We start from the raw sequence: 22,378 nt of genomic DNA on the forward strand, positions 1-22,378 counted from the left end.
TTCCTCTAGTTCTGTAGGGTTACTGGGTGTAATCTTGATCAGCCAACCATCTTAATATCAAAGTCGGTTGACAAGTCCTGGATTTTTCTGCGAGAGCCTCAGTAATTTCAGTTACTTCTCCTGATAGAGGAGAACAGACTTCACCAGCAGCTTCTGCACTTCCAAAGCACCAAACCTATCTTGTTTGTTCAATTTTGTCGCAACTTCAGGCAGGCTATAATAAACATCTCCCAACACTTCCTGTGCAAAATTGCTGATTCCCACTATTCTGACACTTTTTTTCTGTTGTTATCCATTCGTGGCACTCAGTGAGAACAGATGGGGACCAGGGTGCAGCCTCCTGACAGCACCTGCCCGCAGGCCCCAGGGCCACCGTCTGCAGGCTCTGTGCGCGTGGAGCGCCTTGTTCTCAGGAGTGTGGCGGCCTGGTGGTGGTGGCCCAGCTCCTCAGCCACACTGGGCCCGTGGGGGCAGAGCTTACTCCACAGTTTTTCACATTCGAAATTGAATGACGTGACTCCCTTTTTAGGATTTTGTTGTGAAATGTGTGCTTTTTCTCCCTTTTCCTCACAGATCTTGAAGGGCCTCAACCTGAAGGTGCAGAGTGGGCAGACGGTGGCCCTGGTTGGGAACAGCGGCTGTGGGAAGAGCACGACGGTCCAGCTGATACAGAGGCTCTACGACCCTGATGAGGGTATGGTAAGTGGGGAGAACCAAGTCCTCCAAAGTGGGGAGCTGGGTACCAATTAGCCCATTGAAGTTGTTTTTTAGTAACAAATTTGCACGTGCGTGCAATTTTGGTCAAAGGGCTATGAAATTGCAGTGTATCTGGATAATGAATTCAAACCTTTGGGCTGGCTTAACAAAAGTATTCAATATGATGAAAGCCAAAGAAGCTAGGCAAGACTCCTTTGTGTTCCATCTAAGCTCTTTGTAACCCACTAAATCACCAGAAACCTTCATCCAACCACTGAGAAAATTATTTTTAAGGAATTAACTGTGGTTGGTCAAAAAATTTCATATCGTAATTATTGACAATTTGGTAACCGGGATTACAAGACATCTTCAGACAGTGATTAAATTCATCAAAGACAGTTGGGTTTTCTTAAATGTTGGAATATCTGAAGGGGAAAGTGGGATACTGTCTTAAGAAATTTTGGGAAAATGGGGAACAGTAATAGTCTAGGGTATATTTCTTCTTTGCCTCTTAAAAATTGTGTTATAAATTCAAACACAGAAAAGTTACAAGCAGAGAACTCCCTATACCCTTTACTCAAATTTACTAATTGTTTGTATTTTCACCCATTTGCTTTATTGTCCTCTCTTTGCATGTGTGTATGTAAAACAGAGACACACATATATACATGTACACATGTGTATTTTTTTTCCTGAACCTTTGAGAGTAAGGTAAGGGCGTCATGCCCCCAGCCTCTACAAGTCAGAATACATTTTTTAATAAGGATGTTCTTTTACCTAACCAGAAAACAATGATCAAAATTTGTAATTTAACATAAACATAACACTAGCCCACAGTTTATATATTAGAAGTTTATCAACTTTAATACTTTGTATATATGTGCTATGAAAGTGTATTATTATGGAAACAAAATTTCAAGTTACAAAAATGTATTGAAAAGACATTGAGATAAAATGGAGATTATAGGAATTAATACAGAGTTTTCTAGGACAACTTTATTTATTTATTTATTTAATAAAATTAATAAACATTCCTGGAAATATCTGATATTTATAAGGATGAACACAGGCCCATCTTCATTTACTAAAGAAAACTAAGTTGTTTCAAGTGTAGACATTTTTCTTTATTTTTAAAAAAGAACCTAGCAAAATACTAACCACTGAGGATAAGCATTTGAAAATATTTTATTTTTAAAATGATTCCTGGAGTATTGCATATATTTTTAGAAAATATACATGTAGGCAGAAAAAAAAGTCTTCAGAAATTCGGGAACTCAGAGATATTCATAGTTCACATCATAATATAACAGTTTTCTACAACTGAAACTATAGAAGAGATGCCCAGTGGTATAGTCAATTAATTCAATTTTTCCTTAAACCTCTCTCTAATGTAAGTCAGTAAAACTATAATAAATTGCAATAAATTGGAACAACTGACTTTAAGGTTTGAACTGTGGAGGTCCATTTATGTGCAGATAATTTTCAATAGGCACTGTAAATGTATTTTCTCTTCCTTATAATTTTCCTAATAATGACTTTATTTTCTCAAGCTTATTTTATTGTAAGAATACACTATATTACACTTATATAAATAACACAAAATATGTGTTAATCAACTGTTTATTTAATGGGTAAGGCTTCTGGTCAATGGTAGGCTATTAATATTTAAGGTTTTGGGGAATCAAAAGTTACAGGTGGATTTTTGACTAAATAGGGGATTGGTTCTCCTAACCCCTACATTGTCCAAAGGTCAATTCTAGTCAGAGTCTAAAATAGGATGTAAACACGCAGATCCTTCTATAATAAATATAAATTTATAAAAAGTTTCAAGAAACAGCCATTCTCATGTATAAAAATATACAAATTTAAACAAATACAAGCTACCACCTCATACCTATTAATTAGAAAAAAACAGATTAAGATTATTAAAAAAAAAAACAGAGCAAGTAAATTAGAAGGATAAAAAACCCAGAGCTAGTAAATTATAATGAAGAAAATATATTTATATATTCTTGCTGACATCATAAGTTATTAAAATCTTGTTAGAGACTTGTTCATTCAATCTTTATTCAGCAAATAATAAATGTCCAACATACATTTGTAAAGGTAAGCACTTGTTACTAACGAAGAAAAAGTAAACCAGCCTGATAATTCTCTACTTCTATAGTGATTGTCCTTCTGTGTTCTTTGAAGGAAACCAAATATCCAGGAGGCAGCAAATGCTAACATAATTATGATGTTTTACATAATGTAGTAAAACATCATAATGCCATCAAAATTGTACGTAGACTAAGGAAAGTGGACTTTTTTTTTCAAATTTAATAATGGTAAGCAAAAAAAATAACAATATGTCAAAAATATATAAACCAGATTGATTATGGAGAATTATCCATCCATGAAAAAACTGTATGTGTAAGGTGATGAATATCAAGAGGGAGCATATACTATTTACTTCTTTTCTTGCACTTTGCTCTTTATTTCCAATTCTCATACGTAACCACTGAAATAAGTTCAAAATTATCTAAGACTTTTTTTGTAACACGTGAAAGAGACTAGATGCTTTAGCTATCAGATGGGTTAAAGGATTTGATGAAAACATTCAATGTTTTTTTCAGATTAACATCGATGGGCAGGATATTCGGACCTTTAATGTAAGGTATCTGAGGGAAATAATTGGAGTTGTGAGTCAGGAGCCAGTGCTATTTTCTACTACAATTGCTGAAAATATTCGTTATGGCCGTGGAAATGTCACCATGGATGAGATAAAGAAAGCTGTCAAAGAAGCCAACGCCTATGAGTTTATCATGAAATTACCACAGGTAAAGGTTTTGTTAATATAGTTGCCCTCAAAATTGGAATTTCCTCTCATGTGACTGAGTTCTTTCTTCAAAGGTTAAGCTAATAATGTTTGCAATACAAGGCTGTCTAACTTTTCTAGGTAAGTCCTCTGAATTATTCAGTTGGAGGTTTGAGGACTATGACCTGGAACATAAACCATATAAAATTTTATATAGAGTATGCACTGGTAGTTTTTTAGGATTCAGTATTCATTTAATATAATTTATGACTCATTGCGATAGTCAAAATGAAGCTTCATGTTGTCTTCATGAATTTCTAGTCTCCATAGCCTTTTCTATTTGAAATACTTTAACAGCTCCTGCATGTTTTCTGTGTTGTAGAAATTTGACACCCTGGTTGGAGAGAGAGGGGCGCAGCTGAGTGGCGGACAGAAACAGAGAATCGCCATCGCTCGCGCCCTGGTTCGCAACCCCAAGATCCTCCTGCTGGATGAGGCCACGTCGGCCTTGGACACTGAAAGTGAAGCTGAGGTACAGGCGGCTTTGGATAAGGTCAGTAGACACTATAAACACCTGAAGGACCAGAAAATTGAAACTTCATGAAAATTCTTGCTAAAGCTCTGTGAGTCCAGGTTGAAAAACATGAGAACAAATGAAGCTCTCTTGTCGAGCTTTATTGATTTCTCCCTTCTGTCAGGTCAGATTGCAGAGAGGTGGACATTTCATTAACTGGCTTGCTTTGACTAAGGTGAAGTGAGCTGAAAGCCAGGGCTATGCAATGAGTCGTTTATCTTGTTGGTTTTTTTTTTTTCTTGCAGATGGGTCGTTGCTTTGATCAAATGTAGTTGTGTAAAAATCTACAAAAAAATCCCAAACCTCTCTACCTAGACACTGGTCTCACTGCAAAACTGTCAAAATACTTGCCTTATTTTGTACGTAGTAATGTCATCTTTATTCATAAGGTCCAATGGATGATTTCCTGGAAAAAAAGTTCAACTTGTGTTTGTCTAAAAGCATATAGAAAATAAGCAACACATTTTAATGGTGCTGAGCTCATGTGTCTGGCTCACATATCCTAAATCTTTTACTATCATCTTTAAGCTGAAACTTCACAAGAAGAACATTATCTTAGGCCCTGGCTGCATGGCTTGGTTGGAGCATCGTTCCATGCACTGAAAGTTTGCTAGTTTAATTGCCAGTCAGGGCACATGCCTAGGTTGTGGGTTCAATCCCTGATTGGAGTGTATGCAGAAGGCAACCAACTGATATTTCTCTTTCTCCCTCTCTCTCTAAAATTCAGTGGAAACACGTTCTCAGGTGAAGATTTAAAAAAAAAGAACTTTATCTTAGGACACTTTTGACATCAGTGCTGATGTCATCTGTAGTAACAACACCAGGTAAAAACCAGAGTCAGATGACACTATATAAATGAGTTTCCAACACATAAATATCATCAATATATTTGAGATAGTTCAGAGATAAAATGTTCAAATAACTTAACAAGTTCTGTCCAGATTATCTCCTACAATTTTGTTTTATTTTTAAATATATTTTATTGATTATGTTATTACAGTTGTCCAATTTTTCCCCCTTTGTCCCCCTCCACCTGGTACCCCCATTCCTTTCAGCAATACCCCACTTAGTTCATATTCATGGGTCATGAATATAAGTTTTGTGGCTACTCCATTACTTATACTGTTCTTGGCATCTCCCTGTCTATTTTGCAACTACCAATTTGTGCTTCTTAGTCCCTGTACTTCTTGTCCATTTTATCCCTTCCCCCTCCCAGCTGATAACCCTCCGAATGACAGCCATATCTGTGATTATGTTCTTGTTCTGGTTGTTTGCTTAGTTTGTTTTTTTAGATTCAGTTGTTGCTAATTGTGAATTTGTTGCCCTCTTAATGTTCGTAGTTTTTATCTTCTTTTTCTTCAGGAAGTCCCTCTAACATTTCATGTAATAATGGCTTGGTGATGATGAACTCCTTTAGCCTTACCTTGTCTGGGAAGCACATTATCTCCCCTTCAATCCTAAATGATAGCTTTGCTGGATAGAGTAATTTAGATTGTAAGTGCCTGCTTTTCATCACTTAGAATACTTCTTGCCAGTACCTTCTTGCCTGCAAAGTTTCTTTTGAGAAATCAGCTGGCAGTCTTATTGGGACTTCTTGGTGTGGTCCTCTTTGGATCCTACTTGTCTGGGACCCTGTGCTCCCAGGACTTGTATATCTATGTCCTTTGCCAAATGAGGGAAATTTTCTGTCATTATCTTTTCAAGTAAGTTTTCAATTTCTTGCTCTTCCTCTTCTCCTTCTGGCACCCCTGTGAATCAGATGTTGGTATATTTGAAGATGTTCCAGAGGTTCCCCAGTCTATCCTTGTTTTTTTAAATTCTTTTTTTTCCTCCTGTTGTTCTGATTGAATGCTCTTTGTTCCTTAATGCAAACCTTAATTTCTGCCTGGATCTTTTTTATGCTTTTGAAGTACCCAATGAGTTCCTGGAGCATCCTGATGACCAGTGTTTTGAACTGTGTATCTGGTAGGCTGGTTATCTCCATTTAGTTCTTTTTCTGGGGTTTTGTTCTGTTCTTTCGTTTGGGCCGTATTTCTTTGTCTCTTCACTTTGGCAGTCTCCCTGTGTTTGCTTCTGCGTATTAGGTAGAGCTGCCTTGAATCCCTGTCTTAGTAGTGTGGCCTATTGTAGACAAGCACACCTGTTAAGTTGTACGGGGGAGAGCCTTAGGTAATTGCTGGGGGTGGGGCGCAACCTGTTCACTGCTCTGTTGCTCTGTGTGAGGGAGGGCTCACAGAGGGGTCATAGCCGCTGCCTGGCTTCTGGAACTTTGCCCAGGAGGAAGCGGTCTCCCAGCACTCACACTTCACTTTCTGTCCATATATAACTGGTGCCCTTCCAGCTGTTGCCCTGGTCCTGAATCCCAGAGGGAGTGGGTCTGAGTGAGTCCTATGTCCCTTGTGGGACCTTTAAGAGAAGTCTTGAGAATCCTGCAGTTTCTTCTGCTGCCCCACCCCACTGAATTTCACAGCCAGAGGTTATGGGGACTTACCTTTCTGTGGCTGGAACCCTAGGCTGGGTGGTCTGGGCTGGGCCTGGGATCCCTCATTCCTGAGGTATCTCTCCCATTTTTTTGTCCATCACACATGGACGTGGGACCACCCATTCTCCTCTCCATGACTCTCCATACCACTGCACATCTCTGTACCTCTCTATACCTCTCTGTACCAATCTGCATCTCTACCCCTCCTAACTGTATGGGTAAATGTGGCTTCTTTAGATCCTTGGTTGTTAGACTTCACACAGCTTGATTTTCTGACAATTCTTGGTGATATTTATTTTGTAGTCTAGTTGTATTTTTTTCTATAGTTGCTCACAGAGGCAAGGCATGTTTACCTACACCGCTATCTTGTCTAGAAGTCCCTGCTACAATTTTAGAGATGAACTTTATGAACCTTACTTTCTTAGGAAAATTTATTCCTTAATCCAAAGTAAACCCAACTAGCTTGTGTATTGTATACTATAATCAATGTTTCCTGGTTTATCAGATTAATATTTTGGCTTATTTTATAGAATTTAATTTAATGATAATTAATAAGATGATAATTATTCCTCACAAAATCTTGCACTGAACTATATTGCTTTCATGTACATAAAGTCTCAATTATTAAGGAACCAAAATATAATATATAGGAGAATGGTATTTGGTTAATTAGAAGTGATTTAAATCAAGAAATAAAAAAATGCATAAATTAAATAGTTAATTTTATGTTAAAACATATAAATAGGCATTCATGTGTTGATATAGACTTTTTAGCATAAAGTCAGTAGGATAAGGGAGATATTTATGTGAAAAAATAGTACCATTCCACCCTAGGGTCTAGGCTAATGCTTTGTAAGATACAAATACTCATTATATTATCCTTTGCTGTGCTAAAAGAACAGAATTATTAGCGATGTTGTTTTTATGATATGGACCCTGCATGTAGCCTTGCAGGTTTTAATTCATATTTGGACAAGTTATATCACTCAATTTTAGCAATTTGTGTTCTGTAAGATTATAGCCCACTCGTCAGTCAATAATAACCTTTTGTGTATCAACTTAAAAATAGCTGATGAATTGTTCATAATTGTTTAAAATCCCCAAGAAAAGCCATTGTCAGCTTGGAGTGGTGGTTGAGAGCACAGGCTTTGTATTAGACAGGCTGAGGTTGGAGTCCTAATTTCATTCTATTCTAGCTGCATGACCTTGAGCAAACTAACTAATCTCTCTAACCCTGAGATACTACAGAAGTAATTGGGGAGGGGAGAGAAATAATGTCATAGGATAATTGAACAAATTAAATGAAATACTGCATGTGAAATTATTAGCACATGCCTTGCACACAGGAAACCCTTGATTTGTTAGCTGCTATTATGTTGATTACCATTACCATGATTTTAACTTTATTGATTATTACATCAGCTACCTATTGCTTCATAACAAATCATTCCAAATTCAGGTGTAAACCAGTAATTGTGTGGATTTGGCTGGGTGGATCTGCTGTTTTCACTGGAGCATATGGCTGCATTTTCCTGGAGGATTGAGAAAATGGTCCAAAATGGCAGCACTCACATGCTGGTTGTTGGCCGGTCATCTTATGTGGCCTCTCATGCTCATACTTATACTCATACAATAGGCTAACCTGGTTTCCTTACACAGAAATCTCAGGCCAGTAGCCCTCGAGGCAGAAGCTATGACACATCTAGAGGCTTAGACTCCAGAACTCACACAATGTCCCTTTATTATATTCTTCTGGTCAGAGCAAGTCACAAGACTAGCCCAGATTAAAGAAGGGAGAAAATAGATTCCACTTCTTGATGGGTGAACTGTAAAGAATCTGTAATCATATTTAATCTTCCATAGCATATCCTCTGCCACAATTATTTGCATATTTATCCCACATGCCAAAATATTGGCCCAAATGTCAATATCCCAAAATATTGACCTCTTTCCATGACCCTCAAAATTTTCATACATTTTGACATGATGCTCAAAGTTACGACATCAGGCTCAAAAGTTTAGTTTCTGAAGATCTGTATATAGTCCAGAGAAGGATGAGGTTCTTCATGTTAAGCTCATTTTGATCCAGAGACCTTTAGACTAAAGAGACAAATTATATTCCACACATACACTCAACATAAAATGGTGATGCAGGAACAGGATAATCATAATAGATACTCCTTTTCAAAAAACAGAAAAGCAGGAAGCGTATAGCAGTTAGTGGTCCATAATAATTCTGAAATACATTTAGGTACATGTTTCCAATGATCTCACTTCTCCAGGGAAGAGGAATGTTCTTGATTAAGGTCTAATTCTGCCCCCTAATAGTGGATTCCTTAGTCCATTGTTCTTCTTGGTTTGGGGGCTCCATCTTCTGGGCTCTTGGATTCTCCTTTGGAGAGGTTTTTTCTTTTCTAAAAGAAATGGCCTGCATCTGCAGCTGAGTAGTTTTCTCGACATGCTTTCTGTCCATAGAAATTTGGGACCCAGAAGCCTGTTTACATTTTAAATTTTCTAAGTTTCCTTTAGCTCAAGCTGATGGGCCCTTTTAAAGACTTGGTTTGCTAAGAATATGACTATGGTTTACTTAAGCCCCTAAAGCTACACATAATTTTTTTTTTCAAGAAAAGCCTCTCCTATTTTGGATGCATATGAAACTGCTGTGAGAAAACCTTACTTAAAAAAATTTATAGTAGCCCTTTTATCTAGCTGAGAGTTTCTATTAGAATCTGCCTTAAATCTTTCAGAGATTTTTAACCAGAAAAAAAAATCTTATATCCAGACCCTGAATTGATATTTGACTTCATTTCACTGATGACTAATTCTTCATTTTACCCAGCAAGTACTCTGGGTCTTCTGTATGGTCTCTGAATTCACCCTGAAAATCAAATAGCTCCTTCTTTAGCTCATCATTCTCTTCCCATACCTGTATACAGCCAGTGGAATCCAACTGGCACCTTCACCATTCTGTTTAAAGATCTCTGGAATCTCTTTAGCTAAATGTAGAAGTTCATGACATAAAATATTTTTCTTGCAAGTTACTGCAGGAAACATTTTTCCAATTATTCCAAGGTTACATGACACAGGTCACCCTCTTTCCAGCCTCCAACAGCAATTTCCTTACTTTTTTTCCAGTGTCCACTAATAATATCATCACTTCCCTTCAGCCACTGCTTACCACTCAAATGTCAATCACAAAGCCAATGTCTCATGTTTTAGGTTTTTGTTATATAAGCATCCCAATGGAATGACCAATTTTCATATCCGTTTCTTTAAGTCAAACTTAGTGGGTTGTCTGGTATGGTTCCTCTGCTGGTTTTTTCTAGCCTCACTCAAGCAGCTACTTTCAGTTCGGGGTCAGCTGGGTTGGAATGTTCAAGACAGCCTCACTCGCGTGCCCAGCTGATGACAGTTGTTGCCTGAAGCAGCTGGGCTCTCCTCCATGAGGCTTCTCATCCTTCAGTAGACTAGACAAACTTCCTTTCACTGTGGTTTCAAGGTAGCATTCAAAGATGGCAAACACACAGCTCTAAGGCCTCTTGAAACCTCAGCTTCAGAAATTAAATGAGCATCTGTTCCTTCACATTCTTTTACGGTCAAAACAAATCACAAGACCTGCCCCGATTTAAAGAGGCAGAGAAATAGACTCTTCCTTTGGATGGGAGTAGCTGCAAAGTGTTTGTGGCCGTGTTTAATCTATCATAGTTGCTATGAATAGTTTATAATCTGCCTTACTCCGCACTTTGCAGGATAATTAAACGGGTATGTTTTGCAGACAATAAACCATATCGCTGGAAGGGAAATCCTTACTATTGCACTCCCTCCAATGATTATTGGCCAGTCATTCCAAGTCACAAACCAACTTTCTTTTAACATAGGAAAGTTGAATTTTGTAATTTATTATCATTCCTCTGAAGCATAGGGATATATCACTGTTATATCTATTGTTATCCCTCCCTGATTACCGATCCTGGAAAAATAATTTTCCTTTTGTGCATCCTTTATATATCAATCAGTATCTCTCATGTGGTACCAGTTTATTGTAGTTAGCTATCTATTTATATGCCTTCTTTCTCCCAGAAAGAGCAAACCCCTTCAGAGGCAAAATTAATAAATGGTTCCTATTTGTATCTTTATAACACTTAGTCCAACATCTTGCACATAGTAGAGCCTAAATAAATATTACCATGGTCCAGTTCATTGAGATAATTCATGTTTGCAGTAAAAACAAAAAAATTAATGACCATGTTAGCTCTTGATTCAATAGATAGCAACTATTTGTCAACAAATAGGTTTTTAAACTTAAGGTCTGAAAGAATACAAAAGCAGATTTGATAATTTTGAATTTTTTAAAGCAAATTAATGGCCACAGAGTTTCATACCTACATGCATTCTCTTGCATGTAGTGTCACCATACAGGGCGCGGCGGGGACAGGGGGGAGCGGACGTGAGAAAAGAACCAACAGTTAACCTCCATGGTGATTTTATGAAATGATTCCAAAAGGTTTCATTTTATGCTTTCTCCCCCCAGAAGTTCCAGAAAGGCTAATGGGTTAATACTCCCTTTGTTTGGGCCTGCCTTTCATCCCTGAATATCCCAAACCAGTATAAGATCCAAATTTCTTAATAGTTGGTGTCTTTGAATCTAGGGTGTTTGTTTGCCAATGTGTTGTCATCATTGGGGTGTCTGAGAGCCCAGGGGAAAAACTCTCTTTGTGTCAAACCTCTACTCTGGCCAAATTTTTCTGGTCAAGGGTGACAGTTGCTAACTTAAATTCACAAATATATACTTTGTTTATTTGGCACATCAGTCAATCACTCACAAACCTGATTCCAATCTCTTTGTTCTTTTGTATTAATATAACATCAACCTGTTATCATAATGATAACATAGCCACTGTTAGAAGTTTATTCATCACTGTTAGTATCATGAATATAATTAGAATGATCAAGTTATTTCCTACATGTCTTAGGGCCAAGCCATGTATCTGCCATATCAGTAAATCATTATGGTTGCTTCTTTGGGACCTGTACACTAAAAAAGTCAAAGAATAGTCTTAAAAATGTCCAGTAGAGCTATGTTCTAGTTTTCCTTTTTATGGTTTAACTCTTTTATATTTACTTAAACACAGTGGATTTATCTAGTTATTTTAGACCAAAGACTGAAGTAGAAAAACCACATTTTTTTTCCAAGTGGCTACACAATTGGCCTAATACCATTTATTATATAATCCATCTTTCCCCTATTGATAGATAATGCCATATTTATCAAATGCTAATTCCAAATTGTTTTATATCTGTTTCTGGGCTCTATTTTGTTCTATTGATCAGATTGCCTATTCATGTGATAGCTTCCCCTGGATTTTACTATTTTAATTGCTGTAGCGTTTTATGTTTTAATGTAGAGATCTTTCTCCTCCCATCAAAATTTTTCAGAATTTTTATTGGTGCTGTTTTTTAAAAACTTTGTGATATAATTCAATTACCTTGAAGTTCATCCTCTTAATATATACAATTCACTGGTTTTTAGTATGTTCTCAAGGTTTTGTGATTATTACCACTATCTAATTGCAGAATATGTTTATCGTCCCAAGAGGAAACCTTGTACCATTAGCAGTCACCCACCATTCCACTCTCACCCCAGCCCCTGGCAACCACTAATCTACTTTCTGTCTCTATAGATTTGCCTATTCTGGACATTCCCTGTAAATGGAATCTTACAGTGTATGGTCTTTTTGACTGGCCGTTTTCACTTGGCATCATGTTTCAATGTCATCCATGTTGAAACGTGCATCAGAGAATCATTCCTCCCTATGGTGCAATAATACCCCACTGTATGGATATATACATTTTGTTTATCCTTTGATCAACTGATGAACATTGGGATTGTCCCACTTTTTGCCTCTATGAATCTAGCCTCTTGTTTTTAATTTGTATTTTTAACTACTTAGCTGAATTAGGTTATACTCTAACGACCAACCTAACCAGATTTTGTTGCCTCAGAGTAGAAGCGGTCATGCCTGTCAGAAGGGCTGTCATCAATAAATCACAATGAGTGTTGGTGAGGATGTGGTGAAAAGGGAGCCCTCGTGCCCCGTTGGTGGGAGCGCAGACCAGGGCAGCCGCTGTGGAAAGCAGTACAGTGTTACCTCAAAAAATTAAACATGGAACTGCCTTATGACCCAGCAATTCCACTTCTGGAAATATAACTGAAGAAACCCAAAACACTGATTCAAAAGAATGTATTTACTCCTCTGTTCATTGCAGCGTTATTTACAATAGCCAAGATCTGGAAGCAGCCCAAGTGCCTGTCAGTAAATGAGTGGATAAAAAAGCTGTGGTACATTTACACAATGGAGTACCACTTGGCTGTAAAAAAGAAGGAAATATTTTCCTTTGTAACAGTATGCATGGACCAGGAGAGCATTATGCTAAGTGAAATAAGCCCATTAAAGAAAGAGAAATACTGTATGATTTCACTCATGTATGGACTGTAATGAACAAAATAAACTAGTAAACAAAATAGAAACTCACTCATAGATAGAGAACAGATTGACAGCTGTCAGAGGGGAGGGGGTTTGGGAATCTGGGCGAAAAAGGGGAAGGGCTTAAGCAAAACAAACAAACCAAAAACCTCATTGAAAATAAAATAAATCCTATAGGGCAAAAAGAATCTATTAGCCTAATAAGCATCAAGAGGAGTAACCATTATTAATGACATAGCATAAATAATTCGATGACCATTTTCCAGGGTTTAAATGCCCATGAATAAACCCAGCAAGTGAACATGCCAGTTCACTGAGCTCCTTGGAGGGGTGATTTGTAGATTGTAGCATGTATAAAAAAGAATGACTTGGGGCACTGATTAAAAATCAGAGTTACTAGCCCCACTTTGCCCATTGTGATTCAGATGGACTTTAAATCATATTCTTGAACCGTTCAGACTCTCTAAGGTACATGATCACCTAAACTGCCTGTGTGCAGTCCGTGAGAATTACAGGTAAAATCAGGCACTTCAAAAGAAACTCTGCAGACGTGCTCTGGAGAAGGCTGTACGTGGCAACAGCTCCCCTAACGTGTTTCTGCTGAAGTTGCTAGCATGCCATATGAGAGAACCAGGGCTCCTTGGGCCAGTATGACCACACTTGAGAAGGGTCAAACCTTTCCTCTGTTTCTTGAGTAAAGACTGACACTACTTATGCCTCCAGAGTTACCCATCCTCACACTGAAGGGACTGGCCTCCTGTCTGATCCAGAGCTCAAGTCTCACTTTGACCTTTTATGGATGAATGATGCCTTTGTGTCCCAATCACACGGGGAGGGTAAGCTACTGTCTCACAAACTGCAAACGCGTCCGCCAAGTGCTTAATCGTGCATGTTAATTGACAGTGTGTGGACATTGTAAACCTGCTTCTCTACACATTTGTCCTTCTCCCCTTCAGGCCAGAGAAGGCCGGACCACCATTGTGATCGCACACCGATTGTCCACAATCCGCAATGCGGACGTTATCGCCGGGTTTGAGGATGGAGTCATCGTGGAGCAAGGAAGCCACAGCGAGCTGATGAAAAAGGAAGGGCTGTACTTCAAACTTGTTACCATGCAGGTATCTGCTTCCCAGGAAGTGTTTCTGCTATTTGCTCCTCAATGTAATATTCTTTACGTGATTAAAATATCACACAGCTAATGCCATACTGAGGCATAAGCAGTATTCGGGAAGATACCTAGAAGTGTACATTTGAGGCTTTAATTCAGAGTCAGTGAAACAGGCCTGAAAGAGAGAAAGGTGAGAGAGGAGGAAAATAAAGGAAAATGCCCACAACATGTTGAATTTATTCCTTAGGACAGAGATTCTTAATTGCCTGGGGGACGTGTTCAATAGCAGGTCCCTTCCACCATGAGATTAGGGATGCTCGAAGTGGTGGTAGGCGCAAGAGGGCAATGCCAGGATCTCTAGCGATTGGGGGAGGTTCTTATGCAATTTTAAAATGTTTCCCAGATGATCCTAATAAAACCAATAGCAAGAGTCAAAGCTCTAGGAATACAGGCATACCCCAGAGAGGTTGAGGGCTTGGTTCCAGACCTAGAGCTAGTATCACAAAGCAGTGATCATAGTCTTTTTTGCTGGGGAAGGGTCTGGCCTTCAATTTGGAAAAAATGCACCATCTGTGAAGCACAATAAAATGAAATGTGATGAAAATGGGGTATGCCTGCAGTTTGTTTTTGTTAAAAAATAATTCATTCTAATTTCTAAAACAGGTGATATTGGTAATTATTGGTTTGTCTTATTGAACAAGACATTTTATTGTGTTTACTCATTTGAGCAACTTTGCAAAATAAATACCCTAAAAATATTTTATCCTATAAACATGATTCCTATATTTGTAAAAGTATGTGCATTTGCTTTGATATAACTTTCTTTTCCTCAAACTCCAAAGACCATCCTAGTGTGAAAACATCCTTGTCTGGGTTTTGTTTCTAAGCAGAATGATCACTGCTTATCCATTATGTACACTGTTGGTTCTTAGTTGTTTCTTTTAACTGTAACTATTTTTTTTCATATTATAAATGTTAGGCATTCTTATTTCTTAAAATCCAAGCATTTAAAAAATTCAAACATGAGTATCTTAGAAATATGAAAGCCCCCCATAAGGAAGACTTCTGCTGACAGCTATTTGGTGTTTATTTTTCTTGGTGATAGCCTAAAAGAGCTAAACAGTAACTCCATATTTCCTCAATTATTCATCAGATTGACCATGTTTTCACATGTACATTGGCCATTTATATATTTTCCTCTGTGAAAAAACCTTTTATTGTAGTACACTGTGGTTGGATTGTTTAGAGTACTCTTATGATTTATAAGAACACCTTGCATAAAAAAGGAAATATGCTTTTCTCCCACACATATTGACAACAATTTTTCCTATATTGTCCTTTCAATTTTACTTTATTGTTTGTTTGGCTGCCATAAAAAAGTTTTTAAATTGTATGAAATTAAAATATTTGTTTTCTTCCATGTCTTCAGGATCTGGGGTGGTTCTTAAAAAGGACATTCACCCATGTTTCCTTTCAACATTATTGGTTCACTTTTTACAATTAAATATTTGAGCCAGCCGAAGTATACTCAGGTGTAAGAAATGAGGGCTATTGGAAGAACTATCCTTGATAGCATGGGCAAGATTACAAAAGAAGGAAAGGATACGTGGAAGCATTCATGAGAGATGGTCCAGTATGAATTACTATGAACTAAATTTGAGGGGAGCCAGACTTGAGTATGTGGTAGACTGCTGAGGAAGATTTTTAAGCTATGGCATGATTTGAGCAGAGCTGCCCTTTTGGAAGATGAATCTGATAGTAGTGTGGGAGTGGGTGGAAGTGAGGATGCAAGCGTCAATTACAAGACTAACTCTTGAATTTAGGTTAGGTTGGGTTGGGTTGGGAGATGGTATAAAACAGTTCCACTTATAAGTAAGGAAGTCCACCAAGCAGGGCCTACTTTTGTAATGTAGTTCAAGGTGTACGGGCAATATTCTGTTAGGTGTTGAAAACACAAGTGGAAAGCTAGGATCAGATAATATGCAGAGATCAAAATAGACAGGTTACTGTAGTGCAGTAAGAAAGTAGCCATTGGATTGGGTTGGAGGCGGAACCTGATGGGGAGGAGCAGGAACCAGTCAGAACTACAGGGACTGAGGTCCTGGACAAACTACGAATATGTATATTTGGACACAAAGGAAGCAAACAGGGAACCGGGCTCAGAGTTAGGCTCTGGCAAAGTTGACTTGATATTCTCTCATGTGGCTTTAAGCTACAAATAGGGCCTTAAATTACCGCTCAGTGCCTCTTTAGGGAGAGAATTAATCCTAAAGCCTGGAGTGAGGTTGAGCCTTCAGGTTCGCCCCCAGCGGGGCAGGGGGGTGGGGGGGGTGGGGGGGTGGGGGAAGGGGAGGCGTGATTCTGAGCAGGACTGTGAGGAAGAAAGCTGATAGCTCTCAGCCAGTCAAGGAAAGCCGTTTAATTGCCTTCTGTGAGGGAGCGACCAGCTTTTCCTTGTCTGTAAGTATGTGGTAGACTGACAGCCCTTGGTGCTGTTTCTCCTTATTGTTCTCCTTTCCTGGGGCCATGCCTTGTTCTCCAGATTCTTACATATGGAGGAAATTCCTATATACCTGCTGGATGATGAAAATTTTGCCTTGTGGTTCTTAGAAAATACTTTTATAAACCAATTTTCACATTGATCAAATTGAATCTAACCTTTCTATCCATTTTAACCTTTTTAGCTTCCATGTGTTGACACACTTCTCTGCAGTTTTCCAGCTAACCTTGGTTGTCATGCTGTTATGAAATCTAGCAGTCTTGACACATGTATTATTGAAAATGGATTTAGGTTTCTAAACTTAGAGGTTACATTGGTCTGGACATACACACGCACACATACACACAATTGAACATTTTGTTCTTCTTTCAGACATCAGGAAACCAGATCCAGTCAGAAAAATTTGAAGATGAACTAAACGATGGAAAGGCTGCCATGGGTATGGCCCCAAATGGCTGGAAATCTCGCATATTTAGGAATTCTACTCAAAAAAGCCTTAGGAATTCGCGAAGGTATCAGAAGGACCTTGAGGTGGAAACCAATGAACTTGTAAGTTGTTGTCACTTTAATCTTTTATTGTATATATATCCTTATATTGTATATATTGTGTATAGTTTTTCTTAGCCTTGCGAGTATATTGCAGGCACAGATGATTCCTCCTACAAGCCATGCTCTTCTTGAAAAAAAGGAAATTTCAGATGTTAAGTGTATTTGGCAATGAATTGACATAAATTCCAATTAAAAATGAATTTCCAATGGGAAAAAATACATCCAAAAACTTTGCCTTTGAGCTTAAATGCTTAAAATTAAAATGAGATATCCCATTCATCTTTGAGATACAGAGATAAATACAGGCATACCTAAGAGATATTGCATGTTTGGTTATCTTTTGGCTGGGGGGTGGAGGGAAGGGTCTTGCCTTCAATTTGTGGGAAGAAACACAACATCTGTGAAGTGCAATAAAATGAAGTATGCCTACAAGTTGCATACTCCATTAGGTAGGATCACATGCAATTACCTATACTAGGTAACCCAGAATAACCCCAGTTTAAGCAAATGAAGAGTTATTTCTTTTGCACATCAAAAAGAAATTTTAAGCCCTGTCCGATGTGGCTCAGTGGGTTGGAGCATCCTCCCATGACCGAAGGGCTGTAGATTCGATCCTGCTCAGGTTGTGGGTTTGATCCCTGGTCCATGCATGTGCAGGAGGCAGCCAATAGATGCTTCTCTCTCATGTCGATGTTTCCGTCTCTCTCTTCCTTTTTCTCTCCCTTCCTCTCTCTCTAAAAGCAATGTAGGGATGTGCTTAGGTGAGGATTAAAAAAAAAAAAGTTAGAGGTGAGAGAACCAGGACTAGAATGGTGTCTCCACAGTTACCATGGATTCAGGCCCCCTTCCTCTTTATCTTTCTTATCCTGGCATGTGGCTTCCATCCTCAATGATATAAAATGGATCCTGAAGCTTCAGCTATCACATCCATGTTCCAGGCAGCAGGAAGACACACAGGTTTTCTAGGAGTTCCACGCAATACTTTTACTTATGTGCCATTGGCAGTAACTTACGGCCGTACCTAACTGCAAGGGAGGGTAGAAAATTGAATTGTTTTGCTATATGCTTTGCCACTCTGAATTAGATTGGACTTCTCTTACTAAGGGAGAGGGGAATGTGGCCAGAAATAACAAAATTGTGCATTCTTTAACACTTATCACCTGAAGACTTGAGATCTTATTAATCCATGTTAACAGGAACTTTTATAATAGTGAGGAATCCATTCCTAAAAAAAGATATTTTCTTATATCAAGAAATGGTTTGAAAGTACATTTTGATGTAATTTATCGATAAAGGATGAGTCTATTTTTACTCTTGAAATAGATGCCTACTGGCTTGAAGAAATGATGCCTGCTGAGAGTTCATTGCCTGCATTGTTATTTACTGCAGAAATTACAAGCGCTCTCGAGAGGACTTGACCTTGGGGTATTTATAGAAATAGGAATAACAATTGTACTTCTGGGGAGCTGCATTATCACACGTAAGATAAATAGTTTCCCCCTTTTTGGCTATGGAAGTATTCACTTTCAATTTCTCATTTATCTTGAGAGTCATGCTGCTAAGCCTTTAGAGGCTGGTATGCTAGGCAAGCACTCCTCTTGGAGAAATGCACAGAGCGGGGCCAGTGCTGCCGTCAACGGGATGTTCACAAGCATCGTCAGGGTGGGATAAACACTGTCTCCAAGCGGAGGGAGAAATTAAATCTCATTTGAGGGACCTGGGAAGATCTGATTGTGTTGAAGAGCAGTCTCAGAAAATGGAGACTGTCATTTATCAGGCTGGAGACAAGGACTGAAAGATAATATTAACTAGGGAAAAATACAAAACACTAAAATGAGAAAATGAGTGGTTTGAAAAACAGAGGACTGAGTAGAACCTACTCCTGTGTTCCCTGTTTCATAGAGACACAAACACGGCCTATTTAAATGACCATAAGCTATGGCATTCCATAGACAGCTTTTGTATCTAGTTTAATGTTAAAGTACTTGTATAGTCAGACTATTCTCCTTTCTGTGACTTAATGCATGACTGGACATTGAGTTGAACATTTACTGAGAATCTGACATGTACCAAGCATAGGGCTAGTTTTAGTGGGTATGAAGATGTCTTCACCTTTAAAAAGCACACATATTAGAAAAAATGTGCAAACAATAACAAACCAAAACAAGCTAAGCTATGAAAAGAGAAGTCTGTGCAGGAACAGTGGTGAGAGAAAAGGAGCACAGTGCACTTGTTTTTGTGGCCTGGGAACATATCACAGAAAAGGCAGCACTGGGCTGGGTTGTGGTGGCGGAGGAGGCCAGGCCCATGCGCTCAGGTTCATGATGGTGTCCTACGTCTGTAGGGATGTTTATCCCTCTCCTCTCGTGTATTGTCTCATTGGACCCCAACGTCATCCCTGAGTCGAGTTGGGACTTGAAACCCAGGGCATTTTGTGCACAGACCCTGCTTCTGCTCACGGTGCTGAGGCTGGAATAGAGCTGGACTGATCACACCATGAAGATTGCTCCTTGGGTGAACAGCTCACAGTCAGCTCATGCTGTGTCATCAGTGAACATGCCAACATTTACAATATACTGTCCTGCTCTTGAGTACATGGTTTGCTATGGACGGCCGTTCTCCACACCTAGTTTGGAAGTTCCTCGAGGGCAATGCTGTGTCTTTCCTACGTCTACCAGCTCTGGTGGCTGTTATGTTATCACATCTGTCTATCCTGATGTATTCTAGGATGAAACTGTGCCACCAGTGTCCTTTCTGAAGATCCTGAAGCTGAATAAAACAGAATGGCCCTACTTTGTGGTGGGAACGGTGTGTGCCATTGCCAATGGGGCACTTCAGCCGGCATTTTCAGTCATATTCTCAGAGATAATGGCGGTAAGTTTGAAAACATCACTCAATAACTTGAATTAAATCACCTCATCATTAAACCAGTTTTCATGTCATCCTCCTCAATGCGCCCATTTTGGATTAAAGCAGCCTCAAATTAAACTGAGCTGAAGTTTGTAATTCCCTTGTGAGGAAAAATGTAAGGCCAAAGAAAAAGTATGAACCATTCCAAGTTATGATATCAATGCAATTATAAACTGTAAAATCAATGAAGGAGGCATAGGAATGAGATCTGCTCATTTGGGTTACACTGGTGTCAGGCGACGGTCCTCTCCCCGTGTGGAGAGGAGATGCTCGTCTCACGGGAAGGCTGGGAGCGGGCGCAGGAGGGAGGAGGTCCAGCCAGTGTGCAGAGGCCAGGTTCTCGGCACAGACTGCCTCACCACTTAATAGCTGTGCAAACTTGGGCAAGATGTCCTTCTCTGTACCTCAGTTTCCTCATCCATAAAATAAATTCACTGCACGGGATAGCTGAGGATGAAAAGCGATTATATAGGTCACAATATTGAAAGCATTTAAGAGTATCTGCCCCTTAGTAAGTATTCAAAAAGGGATAGCCACCCCATCATTATTTAAGCAGTCCTTCCAAGGCTTGGGGAGGCTGAGGCGAAGAAAGGAAACTCTTACTATCCCATTGTTAAATTCATTGAGGGGATGTTTATAGGAAGTTGTCAGAAATATATGAGGCTCCATAAAACCCAACATGTACATTGTATAACCTTAGTCAACCACTAACATTTTTGGAAAGACTTTTTTGTTGATGATGAGTTATTCTTCATTGTGTTGAGTTCATTATGCTTGTGACATTGGACATTGGTCTACAGTTAAGACAAGGCAAAAAATAAATAAATTAGAAAGGACCCTCCAAATGTTTTTAAATAAAAAATAATGCAATTCCCAACTCTGTTGCACTATGTGGACTCTACTTATTTTGGGGTATCCCCTCTATGCCAAACACTGCTATGGGCACTAGAGGAATAGCAGGAAACTAAATCAAGTCCTGCTCTCCAACAGTTTACAATACATGCAAAACAAAACATGTCATGTGTCAAAGGATGACAGGTGTTTTAAAAGCAGGACCTGGCAGTGGAGGTGCTGAGATAGGGTTGGTGTTTCCCGTAGGTTGGTCAGGAGGGGCCCCCCTGGGCGGAGGCCCTGTGAAGTGAGGGGAAAAGGGCTGGGGCAGGAAAGAGTTCAGACTGAGGCAACAGCCAGTGCAGAGGAACAAACACCAAAATGTGCGGCCACACACAACCCACGTGCAGTGTTTCAACCCATGTTAATAATCAGCGTCCCTCAAATTCATAGAGACACAGAGCAGAATGGGGGTTCCCAGAGGACTGGGAAGGGAAGAACGGGGAGTTACTGTTAACGGGTACAGGATTTCCATGTGGGGTGATGAAAAATTCTGGAGACAGTGGTGAAGGCTGAGCAACCTGTGGATGTACTTAATGCCACTGAATTGTACACTTAAAACTGTTTAAAATGGCGCGTTGTGTGTGATGCATATTTTACCCCAATAAAAATAACCCACATATTTCAAAGCTTAGTTTTTAAAATGTGATGCTCCAGCCACTGTTTATGAGAAGAATAAACAAGGATCCTATAATCCTAATGGGTATTTTAAATGTGTTTTTGTAGATTTTTGGACCAGGGGATGATGCAGTGAAGCAACAGAAGTGCAACACGATCTCGCTGCTGTTTTTGGGTCTAGGAATTGCTTCTTTTTTTACTTTCTTCCTTCAGGTAGGAACCTAGAATTTGGTCTTCTCATCTCGTCTAAAGTCAGTTAGGGGATATGGACTAATGATCTATTAGTTACATTTTAACTATTTCTGAATGTAGGTTGGTTAGTTATCAGTTAATCAAGACCTAATGGAGTTCCCAAACTTAGAGGACAGAGCCCTCACCAGCACCCCCATCCGGAGCGTCTTGCGACAGGCCCCCCTCCCCCCACATCAGCCGAAATGATTCCGCATAGAATATTGTTACTGTTTTGTCTCAAGTATTAGGAACACACTGAAAGTCGTTGCTCGATGCAGTAGTGTTCTCACTGAGATGTAGTCTTTGAAAGTTCTGAAAAGGAAATCTATTTAGAATGGTTGAGAAGCCAGAACTGGACACATTTAAGGTTTTTCATCTCAATTATATACTAATGACTTAGCAGTATATGAATTCTAAATTAGGGCTTTGGATTAGTGTTTGTTCATAGAGTTGTGTTAATTGAATCATTTAGTAATATATAAGTAATGTAAAAATCAATGGGAATATACCCACTTGTATCAGAATACTAGAGTTCTG

The 22,378-nt window shown here is 39.0% G+C and overlaps 1 protein-coding gene across 4 annotated transcripts in view; it reads left to right on the top strand.

Moving 5' to 3' along the window:
• The window catches only part of ABCB4 (ATP binding cassette subfamily B member 4), a 74,121-nt gene that overhangs the window by 26,323 nt on the left and 25,420 nt on the right, over nt 1–22,378 (top strand). For all 4 annotated transcript variants that reach the window (XM_054564091.1, XM_054564093.1, XM_054564092.1 and 1 more), the window contains 7 exons: nt 574–699; nt 3,312–3,515; nt 3,876–4,046; nt 13,991–14,152; nt 17,015–17,191; nt 19,919–20,065; nt 21,719–21,823. In XM_054564091.1, the coding sequence (XP_054420066.1) occupies nt 574–699; nt 3,312–3,515; nt 3,876–4,046; nt 13,991–14,152; nt 17,015–17,191; nt 19,919–20,065; nt 21,719–21,823 (1,092 nt within the window). The remainder of the gene's footprint in view (nt 1–573; nt 700–3,311; nt 3,516–3,875; nt 4,047–13,990; nt 14,153–17,014; nt 17,192–19,918; nt 20,066–21,718; nt 21,824–22,378) is intronic.

Source organism: Pteronotus mesoamericanus, unplaced genomic scaffold, assembly GCF_021234165.1.
Source record: "Pteronotus mesoamericanus isolate MK-2021 breed Mesoamerican mustached bat unplaced genomic scaffold, CSHL_Meso_final scaffold_85, whole genome shotgun sequence".
Classification (NCBI taxonomy): domain Eukaryota; kingdom Metazoa; phylum Chordata; class Mammalia; order Chiroptera; family Mormoopidae; genus Pteronotus; species Pteronotus mesoamericanus.